The 15,224-nt window shown below is 38.4% G+C and overlaps 1 protein-coding gene across 2 annotated transcripts in view; it reads left to right on the top strand.

Moving 5' to 3' along the window:
- Positions 1-229: 229 nt before the first annotated feature.
- The window catches only part of CCDC90B (coiled-coil domain containing 90B), a 38,390-nt gene continuing 23,395 nt past the window's right edge, over positions 230-15,224 (top strand). The window contains exons 1-3 of one of the 2 annotated variants that reach the window (XM_034995647.1): positions 230-748; positions 6,648-6,767; positions 8,137-8,240. In XM_034995647.1, the coding sequence (XP_034851538.1) occupies positions 448-748; positions 6,648-6,767; positions 8,137-8,240 (525 nt within the window). In that variant the 5' untranslated portion in view covers positions 230-447. Of the gene's footprint in view, positions 749-802; positions 1,070-6,647; positions 6,768-8,136; positions 8,241-15,224 lie in introns of those variants that run through there. The other variant, XM_034995648.1, reaches the window with a different exon arrangement.

Below are 15,224 nucleotides of genomic sequence, written 5' to 3'. Positions count from 1 at the left end.
TGTGTGGAACAAAGTCTGAAGTAACAGGTCTCAGAGGGGTAAGTGGTGAAAATCAGGTCCACTCTGGAAACAAAGTTTCCCTCCAGACGGGGACTAAACCAACTGAAGTTCGTCCTCCTCTACACAAGAGGGCGAAGCAGCAGGCCATGAAGCCGCACGAATAAGGGCCTCGTTGGACTACACTTCCCAGGTTTCCGCGCGATCCCCCGGAATGCTCAGCTGACGAGGATTTCAGGTTCCAGGTTGCCCGGCGGTGGGCTGTGACTCCGTCTCCCACCCACGGGCGTAATGGTTGCTGGCTTTTCCGGGGAACCTCTGCTGTTGAGCTGTACCTCATTGCTAGGGAACGGGCACGGGAAGGTCTCAGGCACGGTCCCGCTCTCTTAGGGCGGTAACGTCCTGCGCCGTTGGGAAGGGAAGGTGGGAGGAGCGAAGCCGCTGTGAACCATGCTCGTGAGCTGTGGGTCCGTCTGTGAAGAGGCCCCTCTTTGCCTGACCGCGGCTGGAGTCTGCGCTGGCGGTTTGTTTTTGCGGCAGGCGGAAAACTACACTTCCCAGCATCCTCGCGGTGCCAGAACTACCTTGCCCGAAAGCCTGAGTGTGATTCAGCCAGCCTTTCGCCTCCTCCCGCCAGCCCGAAAACCGGAAATGTGGAGTCGTTGTGCTTGGCGGCTGCTGCGGTCTGAGGGCCATGGGAGCCCCTGGGTTTCGAGCCTTTGCGGGGATTTTTCGCCGGCCCTGCGAAGAGGTGAGATGAGTCAGCTTGTCACCGAAGCCTGAGTGCTATCTGGGGAGACTGCCGGTGCTTCTTGCCTGCTCGGCCGCGCGAGGCGACACTGCCACGCCCCTCCCAGCCCCGCCCGGTGCAGACGACCCCGCCGCCGCTCTCGCCAGGTTGCGCGGGGGCGAGGACCCAGTAGAGCGCCGCCTTCTCCTCCGAGAGCCTGGGGTTCCACCGGGTTCCATCGCTAGAGCGTGCCCCGCCCCCCGCGCCCCGCGCCGGCTTCTTTCTCAGGCCTTGTTTCCTTCCTGCTGTCTAATGAGGCTGGCAGTCCTCGCCTTCTGGGAGGTATGTCGGGAGCAGTCTGTGTTCTGAGAGTTCTGGTTTCTCTCGTGGCCTGTTCAAACTTAGGCTGTTATTCGAGTGCTGTCTCGAGCCCACGTTTTTGGAAGACCACAGCATACATTTCAGGTCAGGCCGGCTTTATTTTCGCCGTAATTTCTAGTACTCTGCAATCACATAGTAGCCATTCAAAGCAAAACAAAACGTGAGTGCTGGAACCTGCAAGTGTTGAACTTGGTGGCGCCCGTTAGCATTGTGTCCTGAAGGACGTCAGACTTGATGCTGAAAGAGGATTCCAGACTCCATCTCCCCTCACCCTTTTTAAAAATTCTGTAAGGTTGTCTACAGAATAGGCACTTCGTACCAATCTTACCATTCTCTGTTCAACTTAAATCTTCAGTGCCATGTGAAATGAGCCACCCAGTGCCCACCGTACTTTGTGCCATTCTGCTAATTGCTTCATTTCACGCACACAGTAAGATTGCAGTTGTAGATCGCCCATCTGTAAGACTGCTGTTGAGCTCCCGGTGTCTGTCACAAGGTATTTGGTTACATATTTAGGTCTTGGGTATCCTTGTACATTATGATGGACTTTACAAAAAGGAGATAGCATTTTTTGAACCCTAGGAAATCACCCCATTTTCAATCTAATCGTTGTAAATTTTGAGAGAGAATGTTTTCATTTGAATATGTAAACAATATTAAACAATTTTGGAGAATGAACTTTGAAGTACTAGAAAATAATAAGTAAGCAGTGTTGTCTTAACATATTTGTTGAGTTACCCTACTTGAATCTGACTTTCTTGGAGAAATCTTAAGTGGCCCCTTACAACTAATATGATTGTGTCCCTCATCACTGAACAAACAGTAATTGAATGCTTACTGTGTAGTTTAAACTTGCCTAATAATGTCAGTAATGAAGGAACTTAAAAACCTTGACCTTGACCTATGGAAGGATCTCAGTTATTTAGTCCAGTATCCTTTTTAAAGATAAATAATAGAAGGCATGGGAAGGTGATGCAATTTGTCTAAGTTTTAATAGTGCTGGATTCCTAGTTCATTACTGCTTCCCAAATTTAGCAGAATAGAAACCCTGCGGATACTTTCTAAAAATATGTAGTTTTAAGCCCTACTCCAGAACTACTGTGTCAGTCTTCAGGGGTGGAGACCAGGGATCTCTGTGTTACGTATTAATTCTGGTAATTCTGATGTAGCTAGCAAAGCGCCTGCCAACAGATCAGCATATAGAAATATATATTAGTAACCAGCTATGTCACTAAAGTATTGCACCTCTGAAGTTAGCAGTAAGTTAATATAAAACTTGTAGCTTAGATTTAATGAGAGCATTTTACATGTATTATCGAAAGTAAAATCTGGCCTTTCCTGGCAAAGAGGCAGCTTGGTTCAAGGTAAGTCAGAGTGCTAATCCAAGATACACAGTTTAACAGCTTCGTGATGCTGGTTAAGTCTTTAAATGGAGTTTGTTTCTCACTTTAAGAAAACTACAAGATAGGTATGAAAGGAAGGGTTTGGGGTTTTGTACAATTGTATAAGTTCTGGGAACTTCTAAGGTGTTAATGACCTGTTATCCCACCTGAGCTAAGAACAGTGATTCTTGTTACTTCATCTCCTCTACCTATTAATATGCTTGCAAAGACATACTCTTAAAAGTGCTTATGAGGCCTGGGTGGCTCAGATGGTTAAGTGTCTGCCTTCGGCTCAGGTCATGATCCCAGAGTCCTGGGATCGAGTCCCACATTGGGCTCCCCGCTTAGCGGGGAGCCTGCTTCTCCCTCTGCCTCTCTGTCTCTTATGAATAAATAAATAAAATCTTTAAAAAAAAAAAAAGTGCTTATGAGGAAAAAATAAAGTGCTTATGAGTTGAAGTCTTGTGAAGCCCTACTGTGGATATCAAAGCTTTTCCATTTCCTTATTCCCTCCAAAGAAGAGTGCTCTCTAAAGTCCTACTGCAAAGGAGGGTGTAAACACCTACTTCTTAGGATTGTGAGGACTTAGTCAAAGATTACGTAACTATTTGAGTACACCTAAGGAATGAATATTCCACAGATCCTTTTCTATTCTTGTTTCTTCTTATCCCCACAGTAAATAGAGCCCAAGGTAGAAATAGCAAAGGCAGCTCATGTCTTTGTGAATTTTGCTCATCCTTTTCCTCCTGCCTGGCTAACTCCTTTAAAATTTACTGTAACTAGTATCTTTTCCAAATAGCCATTTTTAGAAACTTTTATTTAAATTCAATTAATTAACATATGGTGTATTAGTAGTTCAGAGGTAGAGTTCAGTGATTCATCAGTTGCATATAAAACCCAGTGTTCATTACATCATGTGTCCTCCTTAATGCCTATCACCCCATTCCCCCACTCTCTTCCCCTCCAGGAACCCTCTGTTTGTTTCCTGAGAGTCTCTTATGGTTTGTCTCCCTCTCTGATTTCATCTTAATATATTTTTCCTTCCCTTCCCCTATCATTCTCTGTTTTGTTTCTTAAATTCCAAATGAGTGAAATCATATGATAATTGTCTTTCTCTGATTGACTTATTTCACTTAGCATAATACCCTCTAGTTCCATCCACATTGCTGCAAAGGGTAAGATTTCATTCAAATAGCCATTTTTTAACCCTTTATTCTCATCGAGGACCAAATATTTCTCCTCTGTATTCCCTTATGGATATATCTTGATAGCACATGAGTTAAAACCACAGTCTTGATCTTCATTGTACCCACAATACCTAACACAGTTCCTGTCAATCAGCAAATGTCTGCTGAACACCCAGAATTGTATTAGGCATTGGGGATTCCATGATGAGCAAGAACAGGTATGGTTCCATCTCACAGGGACCTTACCATCTTACACAGTGGTCGTCAGTTTTTCTGTAACGAGCCAGGTTATATTGTAGCCATTGTGAGCCATACGGTCACTGATACTATTCTTGTCTTGGTAGCATGAAAGCACCCATAGGTGTAAAAAGGACTGGCTCTTTATTTTTTATCATTTGAACTTAGAGTTTATATTTAGATACTGTTTTTTAAATTCTCATGTTTTTCATTCATAAGTGAATGAGCATGGTGGTGTTGCAATAAAGCTGTTTAGAAAAATAGGTGGTGGTGGCCTGCAGACTGTGGTTTGCTGACCTGACCCCTGGCCTGGTGGGAAAGGTAAGCAGTTAACAATCATATAAATGTGTAAATTGTGAGGTGCGGCAAAATAATGTCCTAGGATCCTGTGAAAAACCCTAACAAGAAAAAACCTGACCTAAAGGAGTCTGGGCAGGCCTTCTGGTGGAGGAGACATTTGAACTGAACACTGGAGGATAAATATGAGCAGGCAAAGAAACGGGGAACTTTCTTAAATTATTAAGAGAATTAAAGAATTAAGAGTCCTTGAGAGCGGAGGGCCAAATTGAGCACAGTGGGTCATGAGATTGCAGCTGCACCCGGCAGAGATTTGCAGCAGTGGTAGGTATTTATTTGGTCTCTCTCCCATATCAGTGGGAAGCTTCCCTTTGTGAAAGGAGGAAGAATTGTGCACTAATCTGCCTAGCTCTGAGACCATAAGATCTCAGGCAGTTACTTAGCATTTCTGAACCTGTTTTTCTCATCCATAACATGAGAATTTTAAGGATAAATAATAGGTGTGAAAGCAGTATCGTGTTATATAAATATTACTCCCCTTCCACACAGTAAACCCCAAATAAAATACTAAACTTCTAATGAAGGATGGGTAACTGTGGGTACTAATCATTCCTAATGCAGTTGTTATTGGAAATATTACTGAAATCTGCCCCTCTTTTTCCTCTAATATTTTCTTTTCTCTTCCTTAGGTTTAATATTGACACACAAAGGCACATTGCTTAACTCTTCTAGATGGCACTCAGAGCCAAAAAGATTGCTGACCACTGCGCTAATATGTGTGTGTGTGTGTGCACGCACGCGCATGTGTGCAAAATTGATCCATCTTTACATCTGATTCCTATTACCTGTAAACAGAATTTATCTGAGTATTTGAATGAATTGATATAAAGGACTGGCCATTACTTTTTCATCATTGAATTTAGAGTTTATATTTAGATACCGTTTTTAAACATCTCTTTCCTGCCTACTAGTCCACAAAGTCAGCAAAGACATCAGTTATGTCTGGTTTTGCACATCATCCCCCAGGCCTGGCACTCAAGTATTTGTTGGCTGAAAAGATACATAGGAAAGAATGACATTTTCCCTACACTACCTAGCAGAAACGTAATACCTGAGGTTGCAGCTATGTCTTTTAAGTACCTAGATAACTTAAGCGATTAGGATAAAAAAAGAGACAGCTTAGGGTGACAGAAAGAGCATGAGCTTTGGAGTCAGAAGACTTGAGTCTCAATTCTGATTCTACCAATGACTCTGTAACTTTAGGTAAAATGCTTTATCTTTTCTAGGTTCAGTTTTCTTTTCTAAAAATGTAGATAATATCACCTTGCGTTCATAGTATGTAAAATATCTGGTATATGGGGTGCCTGGACGGCTCAGTCTGTTAAGCATCTGCCTTCAGCTCAGGTCATGATTCTGGGGTCCTGGGATCAAGCCCCGTGTCAGGCTCCCTCTTCAGTGGGGAGTCTGCTTCTCCCTCTGCTCCTCCCACTGTTCGTGCTCACTTGTTCTCTCTCTTTCTCTTTCAAATAAATAAAATCTTCTATAAAAAAATAGGATAGTACCTAGTGTTCAATTAATAGTTACACTAATTAGCTGTTATTTTACTTAGTACATAATAATAGTAATGAAGTTGTATATAGACAGAATTCTGAAAAAGAATGAAATCTTTTAATGAAATTCATCAGTAATATATGGAAAAGGACCAGACTGTGTCTGGGTTAAAAATTGGGAATTTATTGAAATGGGACAATTTATTGCAAAAATGAGAAATTTGCTAGGGCTTTTGTGTTGACAGTAGTAAATACCCCAGGATTTAAAATCAAATACATGGATTGATTCAACAGTAAAATATTGTGACCCAGTTATCTGCCAGGCACCTTTCTAGGTACTGAAAGTACAGTGATGAAAAACCCAAAGTGCCATGGAGCTTACATTCTGGTTCAGAGAGACAAACCAGACAATTACAGATTAGAGCTGAGAACTATGATGGAAATAAAATGGATATGTAAGAGAGTGGGCATTCAAAAAGCTACTTTATATGGGGATGTAGGTATAAATAATTACCATAGCTCTATGAAAAACTTCTGAGCCCCTAGGAGAGTTGGGTGGTTTCTACTGTTCCAGTAATGAGAGACGTGGCAGTGATATCCAAAGCTTTTGATGTATATTACAACTTTTGACTGACTCTTAACAAATAAAATATATCCGAAAGAAGGAAAGGAAACATTTATTCAATGTTTGCCAGGTATAGAATAATGTTAGAAACTTTTCAGATAAAAGAGTGGGCTGCTCAGAAGAATCCGTTTTCTTCCTTGAAATTATAGAATTCCTAGGAGCTGGAACCGTGTGGTAAATAGATAGGAGTAATGCCTTAGAAGCTAAAGTGTCACACTTGTGTTGGTTACTACAAGGAAAAAACCTGTCTTCCTTTTTCAGACTTCTTCACCACCACAACCAAGGAAGGATATGATATGAGGCGAGTGGACATAACTCCTTTAGAACAAAGGAGATTAACTTTTGATACCCATGCACTGGTTCAGGATTTGGAAACTCATGGTGAGAAACGGGTACCTCTTGAAAGAAGAATATTAACAGTCACAGTAAATTACCTAGTGAAGACAATATCATTATTATGAACAATTAAGAGTCACTTTAAATACAAGTGCCATCCATACAGTGGAATATTCTACAGTCATAAAAATGGTGTTGAGGAATATTTACTGATCTGAGAAATACTCAGATTAAGTGGAAAAAAAACATAAAATTACATGTGTAGTATGATTTCAATTGTAGAAAAGAAAAACGAGTTTCTAGGCTGATACTAAAGTTCACGTGGAAGTGCAAGGACATTTAAGAATAGCAAAAAAGAAAAAGAACAAACAAAAGATTACCAGGTATCAAAACAGTAAGTTAAATTATGTGATAGTACAGGAATAGAAAAGTTGATTAATAGAATGGTATTCAGATAGATATAGACATTTTTAGCGAACAATAAAGAAGGCATTACAAATTAGGGAAAGGAAGGGCTATTTAATAAATTGATAAGATACATTACTAGCTGTTTGAAAAAAACAGATACTCTCACTGAAAAATAAATTACAGATTGACTAAAAGTCAAATGTAAAAAAAAAAAAAAAATGAGAGGGCGCCTGGGTGGCTCAGTCATTAAGCGTCTGCCCTCGGCTCAGGTCATAATCCCAGGGTCCTGGGATTGAGCCCCACATTGGGCTCCCTGCTCAGTGGGAAGCCTGCTTCTCCCTCTCCCCCACTTGTGTTCCCTCTCTCGCTGTGTCTCTCTCTGTCAAATAAAATTTAAAAAAAAAAAGAGAAAAGCTATTAAAAATACTAGAATATAGAATATTTTAAGACTCTTAGATTGAGGAAGCAAGACCTAAAACTCAAAAGCAGAAGAGTAAAGACAGATGGGACTACTGAAGTATTTAAAAATGTATATCAAAGGGTATCATTTACAAAGTTAAAAATGTTAGGAACATACATGACAATGAACATATTGCTTTAATATACAAAGAGTTCATATGAATCAATAAAAAAATTTCAGTAATTTTAAAGAAAAATGGTCAAAGGCCAAAAATAGCTCACAGAAAAATATAAATAGGCAATAAATATATGTAAAGTTACTTGACTGAAGTGCAAATTTTAAGGATAAATAATGCAATGCCATTTCAGTTTTTAATGCCAATTATAAACTCAAAACCACTAGCAATATCCAGTGTTGATGTAGACATGGGGAAATGGATCAGTGGGAATTAAAATTGTAGAGTGCTTTTGGAGAGTAACAATCTGAAAATTTTAATTGTAACCCTTTTTTAAGTGAAAAATTTGATGAGGAAAGTTATTTTAGCTGTTTATGTTGATAAGGATATGCATTTTTAAAAAAACATAAATACGTATTTGCTGTCTACAGGATTTGACAAAGCACAAGCAGAAACAATTGTATCAGCATTAACCACTTTATCAAATGTCAGCCTGGATAGTATCTACAAGGAGATGGTTACTCGAGCTCAACAGGTAATATTTTCATTATTATCAGTTCTGACAGTTTCATCAGTCTTTTTTATACTGCATCTCTGACTACCCACCCACCTTCTAAACACACCTACATCTTCCTTATACTCTACAAGGGAACCAAAGAACAAAAAGCAAAACCCTTTAGTAAAGTCACTATCTAAAGAGATTGAGGAGGGGGCACCTGGGTGGCTCAGTTGTTAAGTGTCTGCCTACGGCTCAGGTCATGATCCCAGGATCCTGGGTCCAGGGTCCCTGCTCAGCGGGGAGTCTGCTTCTCCCTCTCCTACTTGTGTTCCTGTTCTCATTATCTCTCTCTGTCAAATAAATAAAATCTTAAAAAAAAATAAAGAGATTGAGGAGTTAGAAGAGTCATAATAAAATTATTGTAGCACAGAGAATGAAATTTTGTCAAATATTTTGTTATGTGAGAAAATTATTATTTGAATTATTTGAGGTGGTGGTGGTAGATGATTTGTGAAATAACTTTTTTCCCATAGAAAACCTACCACAGTAGAAAAGCTAACTTATAAGATAAAAACATTTTGGGGGCGCCTGGGTGGCTCAGTTGTTAAGCATCTGCCTTCGGCTCAGGTCATGATCCCAGGGTCCTGGGATCGAGCCCCACATCGGGCTTCCTGCTCCGCGGGAAGCCTGCTTCTCCCTTTCCCACTCCCCCTGCTTGTGTTCCCTCTCTTGCTGTCCTCTCTGTCAAAAAATAAATAAAATCTTAAAAAAAAAAGATAAAAACATTTTAGTGTAGTCACGTATATGTTCTGGTTAACTTTCACGAACTTAGAAAGCTGGAAGGGATATAAACATGGCTGGGAACAACTTCATTAATATGCTTTTATTTGGATACACAAATCCTTAAGGTCAAATAATGCCGTTTACTAAGAACTTAGGATGAGAGATGCACAGAGCTGTGGATTTCTCATGTATTATTTTACGTAATTCCTATAACAATCTTGAGAAGTAGGTAGAATTATTCTCCTTTGCCACTGAAGAGTGAATTGGGTTGAGTAATTTTTAAGAATCAATAAAAAAATTTCAGTAATTTTAAAGAAAAATGGTCAAAGGCCAAAAATAGCTCATAGAAAAATATAAATAGGCAATAAATATATGTAAAGTTACTTGACTGAAGTGCAAATTTTTAAGGATAAATAATGCAATGCCATTTCAGTTTTTAATGCCAATTATAAACTCAAAACCACTAGCAATATCCAGTGCTGATGTAGACATGGGGAAATGGATCAGTGGGAATTAAAATTGTAGAGTGCTTTTGGAGAGTAACAATCTGAAAATTTTAATTGTAACACATGTCACGTGGTGCTATGGAGAAAAAGCAATAATTTTATATAAAGCATAGAATAAGCTAAATGAACTTAACTGTGGAATAATTCATAGAACTCATAATAATTCATGAATTAATTCACTGTGTTTAAGAATTTGTTTCCTTCCGGGGGCGCCTGGGTGGCTCAGTTGGTTAAGCGACTGCCTTCGGCTCAGGTCATGATCCTGGAGTCCTGGGATCGAGTTCCGCATCGGGCTCCCTGCTTGGCGGGGAGTCTGCTTCTCCCTCTACCCTCCTCCCTCTCATGCTCTCTGTCTCTCATTCTCTCTCTCTCTCAAATAAATAAATAAAATCTTTAAAAAAAAAAAAAAAAAAGGAATTTGTTTCCTTCCAATGAAGGGGGGGAATCGGAGGGGGAGACGAACCATGAGAGACAATGGACTCTGAAAAACAAACTGAGGGTTCTACAGGGGAGGGGGGTGGGAGGTGGGAGGATGGGTTAGCCTGGTGATGGGTATTAAAGAGGGCACGTTCTGCATGGAGCACTGGGTGTTATGCACAAACAATGAATCATGGAACACTACATCTAAAACTAATGATGTATGGTGGTTAACATAACAATAAAAATTTTTAAAAAAATGTGTTTCCTTCCTATAATTTTATATATATATATATATATATATAAAAGATGTATTTATATATATCAGTTAGATCTCCCTCCCCCACTTTGGAGTTGACAGATACTTTATTTTTACTTAGGAATTAAGATTTGTCTTTTTTATTCCTCCTTTCCCAAGTGATATACTGTTAAAAATGTGGTTTACAATTTGCAGAAATACTCTTTTTTAGCATTTATTATTGAAATATAATTGATATACAATATTGTATTAGCTTGAAGTGTACAAAGTAGTGATTTGACAATTTTGTACATTACTTAGTGCTCCCCCATGATATATGTAGTCACTGTCACTATACAGTGTTTTTACAATGAATGTTATTGACTATATTCCCTATGCTGTCCTTTTTATCTCCAGGATTTATTTATTTTATAACTGGAAGTTTATACCTCTTAATTCTCTTTACCTATTTCACCCATCCCCCCACTTCCACCCCTCTGGCAACCACTAGTTCTTCTGTTTCTGCTTTTTTTTTTTCATTTGTTTTGTTTTTTAGATAATACATGTAAATGAAATTATATAGTGTTTGTCTTTCTCTGTCCGATGTATTTTACTTAACATAATACCCTCTAGGTCCATCCATGTTGTAACAAATGGCCAGATCTCATTCTTTTTTATAATTGAGTAATACTCCATTGTATATATACCACTTCCCTATACATTCATCTCTCCATGGACACTTGGTTTCCTTCCATATCTTGGCTATTGTAAATAAGGCTACAATAAACCTAGGAGTGCATATATCTTTTAAAAAATTAGTGTTTTCATTTTCTCTGGTAAATACCCAGTAATGGAATTACTGGATCATGGTATTTCTATTTTTAATTTTTTGAGGAATCTCTATACTGTTTTTCACAGTGATTGCATCAGTTTACATTCTCACTAGTAGTTCACAAGGGTTCTCTTTCTTTCTACATCCTTATCAACACTTGTATTTCTTGTTTTGATAGCCATTCTGACTAGTGTGAGGTGATCTCTCGCTGTGGTTTTGATTTGCATTTCCCTGAGAATTAGTGATGTTGAGCATCTTCATATGTCCTGTGGCCATCTGTATGTCCTCTTTGGAAAAATGCTTATTCAGTTCCTCTACCCACTTTTTTTTTTCAGGAATAATTTGTGAATTAATTCACTGAATTTAAGAATCTGATTTCTTATATCTTTTTTTAATTTTTCAGATTTAGGTTTCCTTTCTCAGATAAATATTTAACAGCAGAGAAAAATTAGGATTTCTTTCCTAATAAAATTAGAACCTTTTGCATAAAATTTCAATGCTTAAAGAGTCATGAAGCATTGAAAGCTTTTAAAAATTTTACTATCATTTCCAATTAATTAGACTTTAGAATTAAAAGCATTCAACCCTTAGATTTTACTTACCCTTAAATTTTTGTGTGCGTTATTTTAGCTTACTTTATTCAGGATCATGACAGACTACTAAATCCACTAAAAAAAAAAAAACAAAAAACTGTCATTTAATTAATTCCCCAGAACCTCTGAGCTACTCTGAAAGGGCTAATGAAGCTACTGACACTTTTTAAAGGTATAAGAAATTAATTTTTCAGGTTCTTCTCAAATATAAAATCAACTTTCCACATACTCAGTGAATATTAAACTTGAAAACAAAGCACTGTAAGTAATTTATCTTTTTTATGAAGTTTTTAATCTTTATTCCTATAAACAAACAATGTTATGGTAGTATCAGATGTACAATATAGTGATTGACCAATTCTATACAGTACTCAGTGCTCATCATAAATGTACACCTATTTCACCCGTCTCCCCTCTTGTAACCATTAGTTTGTTCTCCATAGTTAAGAGTCTGTTGCTTGGTCTCTCTCTCTTTTTTGTTTTTAATCTTTGCTTGTTTGTTTTGTTTCTTAAATTCCACATATGAGTGGAATCATATGGTATTTGTCTTTCTCTGACATATTTCACTTAGCATTATGCTCTACCTCCATGTTGCTGTAAATGGCAAGATTTCATTCTTTTTTATGGCCAAATAATATTCCATTGTGTATATATATATATATCTTTATATATCACCATATCTTCTTTATCCATTCATCAATTGATGGACACTTGGGCTGCTTCCATAATTTGGCTATTGTAAATCATACTGCGATAAACATAAGCGCACATGTATCCCTTTGAATAAGTATTTTTGCATTTTGGGGGTTAAATACTCAGTAGTGCGATTACTGGTTCATAGGGTAGTTCTATTTTTCATTTTTTGAGGACCCTCCATACTGTTTCCCACAGTGGCTACACCAGTCTGCATTCCTACCAACAGTGCAGGAACGTTCCTTTTTTCTCCACATGCTCACCAACATTTGTTGTTTCTTGTTGAGTTTAGCCATGAGGTGTTATCTCATTGTAATTTTGATTTGCATTTCCCTCATGATAACTGATGTTGATTAGGCATCTTTTCATGTGCCTTTTGGCCATCTGTGTATCTTCCTTTGGAGAAATGTCTGTCATGTCTTCTGCCTATTTCTTAATAGGATTATTTGTTTTTTTGGAGTGTTCAAATGTCTAAGTTGCATACATATTTTGGATACTAACCCTGTATTGAACATGTCATTTGCATTTCTCCCATTCAGTATGTTGCCTTTTAGTTTTGTTGACTATTTCCTTTGCTGTGCAGAAGCTTTTTGCTTTGATGTAATCCCAGTAGTTTATTTTGTTTCTATTTCCCTTACCTTGGAAGACATATTTTAAAAAAATGTTGCTACTGCCAATGTCAGAGAAGTTACTGCCTGTGCTCTCCTCTAGGACTTACAGTTTTGGGTGTTACATCCATTTTGAGTTTATTTTTGGTATGGTGTAAGAAAGTGGTCCAGTTTCATTCTTTTGCATGTAGCTGTCCGGCTTTCCCAGCACCCTTTGTTGAAGAGGCTTTTTCCTATTGCATCTTGTCTCCTGCTTTGTCAGAGATTAATTGACCATATAATTGTGGGTTTTTTTCTGGGCTTTCTGTTCTGTTTTTGTGCCACTACCATACTGCTTTACTTACTACAGCTTTGTAATATAACCTGAAGTCTGGAATTGTGTACCTCCAGTTTTGTTTTGGTTTGTTTTTCAAGATTGCTCTGACTATTCAAGGTCTTTTGTCATTCCGTGCTAATTTTAGGGTTGTTTGTCCTAATGCTGTGCAAAATGCTGTTGGTATTTTGATAGGGGTTGCATTAAATGTGTAGATTGCTTTGGGTAGTATAGACATTTTAACAATATTCTTCAATCCATGACCATGGAATATCTTTTTTTTTTTTTTTTAAGGTTTTATTTATTTATTTGAGAGAGAGCACCAGCTGGGGGAAATGGCAGAGGGAGAGTGATAAGCAGACTCCCCCACTGGGCAGGGAGCCCAATGTGGAGGGCTCACTTCCAGGACCCTGGGATCATGACCTGAGCCAAGGCAGATGCTTAACCAACTGAGCCACCCAGGCACCCCTATCTTTGCATTTTTTAAATTTCTTTAGTCAGTGTTTGAGTTTTCAGAGTACAGGTCTTTCACCTCCTTGGTTAAGTTTATTCTTAGGTATTTTATTATATTTGGTACAACTGTAAATGGGATTATTTTCTTCATTTCTCTTTCTGCTGTTTCAGTATTAGTGTATAGAAATGCAACAGATTTCTGTACATTGATTTTGTATCCTACAACTACTGAATTCATTTATCAGTTCTAGTGGTTTTGGGTGGAGTCTTTAGGGTTTTCTATATATCGTATGTTATCTACAAATAGTGAAAGTTTTCCTTTTTCCTTACCAATTTGCATGCCTTTTATTCCTTTCTGTTGCCTGATTGCTGTGGCTAGGACTATATTGAATAGAAGTGGTGAGAGTGGACATTCTTGTCTTTTCTTCGCCTTATGGAAAAAGCCCTCAGTTTTTCCCCACTGAGTATGATGTTGGCTGTGGGTTTTTCATAAAGGTCTTTACTATGTTGAGGTATGTTCCCTCTACACCTGCTTTGTTGAAGGTTTTTATCATGAATGGGTGTTGTACTTCGTCAAATGCTTTTTCTGTATTTATCAAAATGATAATATCATTTTTATCCTTTCTCTTATTGATGTGATGTATCATGTTGATTGATTTGCAAATATTGAACCATCCTTGTGTCCCAGAAATAAATCCCACTTGATGCTGGTGAATGATTTTTTTAATGTATTGTTGGATTCAGTTTGCTAGTATTTTTGTTGAGGATTTTTGTATCTCCGTTCATCAGAGATATTGACCTGTAGTTCTCTTTATTTGTGGTGTCTTTGGTTTTAGTATCAGGGTAGTGCTGGCCTCATAGAATGAAATTGGAAGTTTTCCTTTCTCTTCTATTTTTTGGAATAGTTTGAGAAGAGTAAGTATTAACTCGCCTTCTAATGTTTGGTAGAATTCACCTGTGAAGCCATCTGGTCCTAGACTTCTGTTCGTTGGGGCCTCCAATGACTATCTGTCAAATACATACATTTTTAAAAATCTTAAAAAAAAAAAAGTCAGATGCTCAACCAGATGAGCCACCCAGGCTCCCCAGTGATAGGTCCTTTTTAACTCAACAAAGTAAATTCAAGGGAGTTGACCAATGAAATGCCATTCTGCTTGTGAAAAGTTAGGGACACAGATTTTTTTCTTAGCCCAAAATAAAAGAGGTTACCACCCCTTTAGCAACTGTACTGGGAGATACAGATGAAGGTATTATTTTTGCTGGCCAATACCAGAGTAAAGGAAAAGATGTCAGGTACTTATCTTCCTCATAAATTACATTTAGAGGTCTCTAGCATCTTTTAATTTTGCAGCATTGTCAGTGGTCAGGAGCACTTGGTAAAGTCCCTGTCCACCGGCCTTGAAGGCTGTCTTCCTCTGATGATATTCTAGGATACCCTGTCACCAGGCTCTAGACTGTGACTGACGTGTTCTTTTGAATTGGGATCCAGGAAGAACCTGCTGATGATAGGCTTGACCATAAGACGTTAGAGAGAGATTTACAGTAGCTTGGTCATACCAGCATGAGACAACAGGGAATCAGCAG

This window comes from Mirounga leonina, unplaced genomic scaffold, assembly GCF_011800145.1.
Source record: "Mirounga leonina isolate KUSES-001 unplaced genomic scaffold, KU_Mleo_1.0 Mir_92, whole genome shotgun sequence".
In the NCBI taxonomy this organism is placed as follows: Eukaryota; Metazoa; Chordata; class Mammalia; order Carnivora; family Phocidae; genus Mirounga; species Mirounga leonina.
The sequence above is the reverse complement of the archived record's forward strand: the minus strand, read 5'-3'. Positions and strand labels throughout refer to the sequence as shown.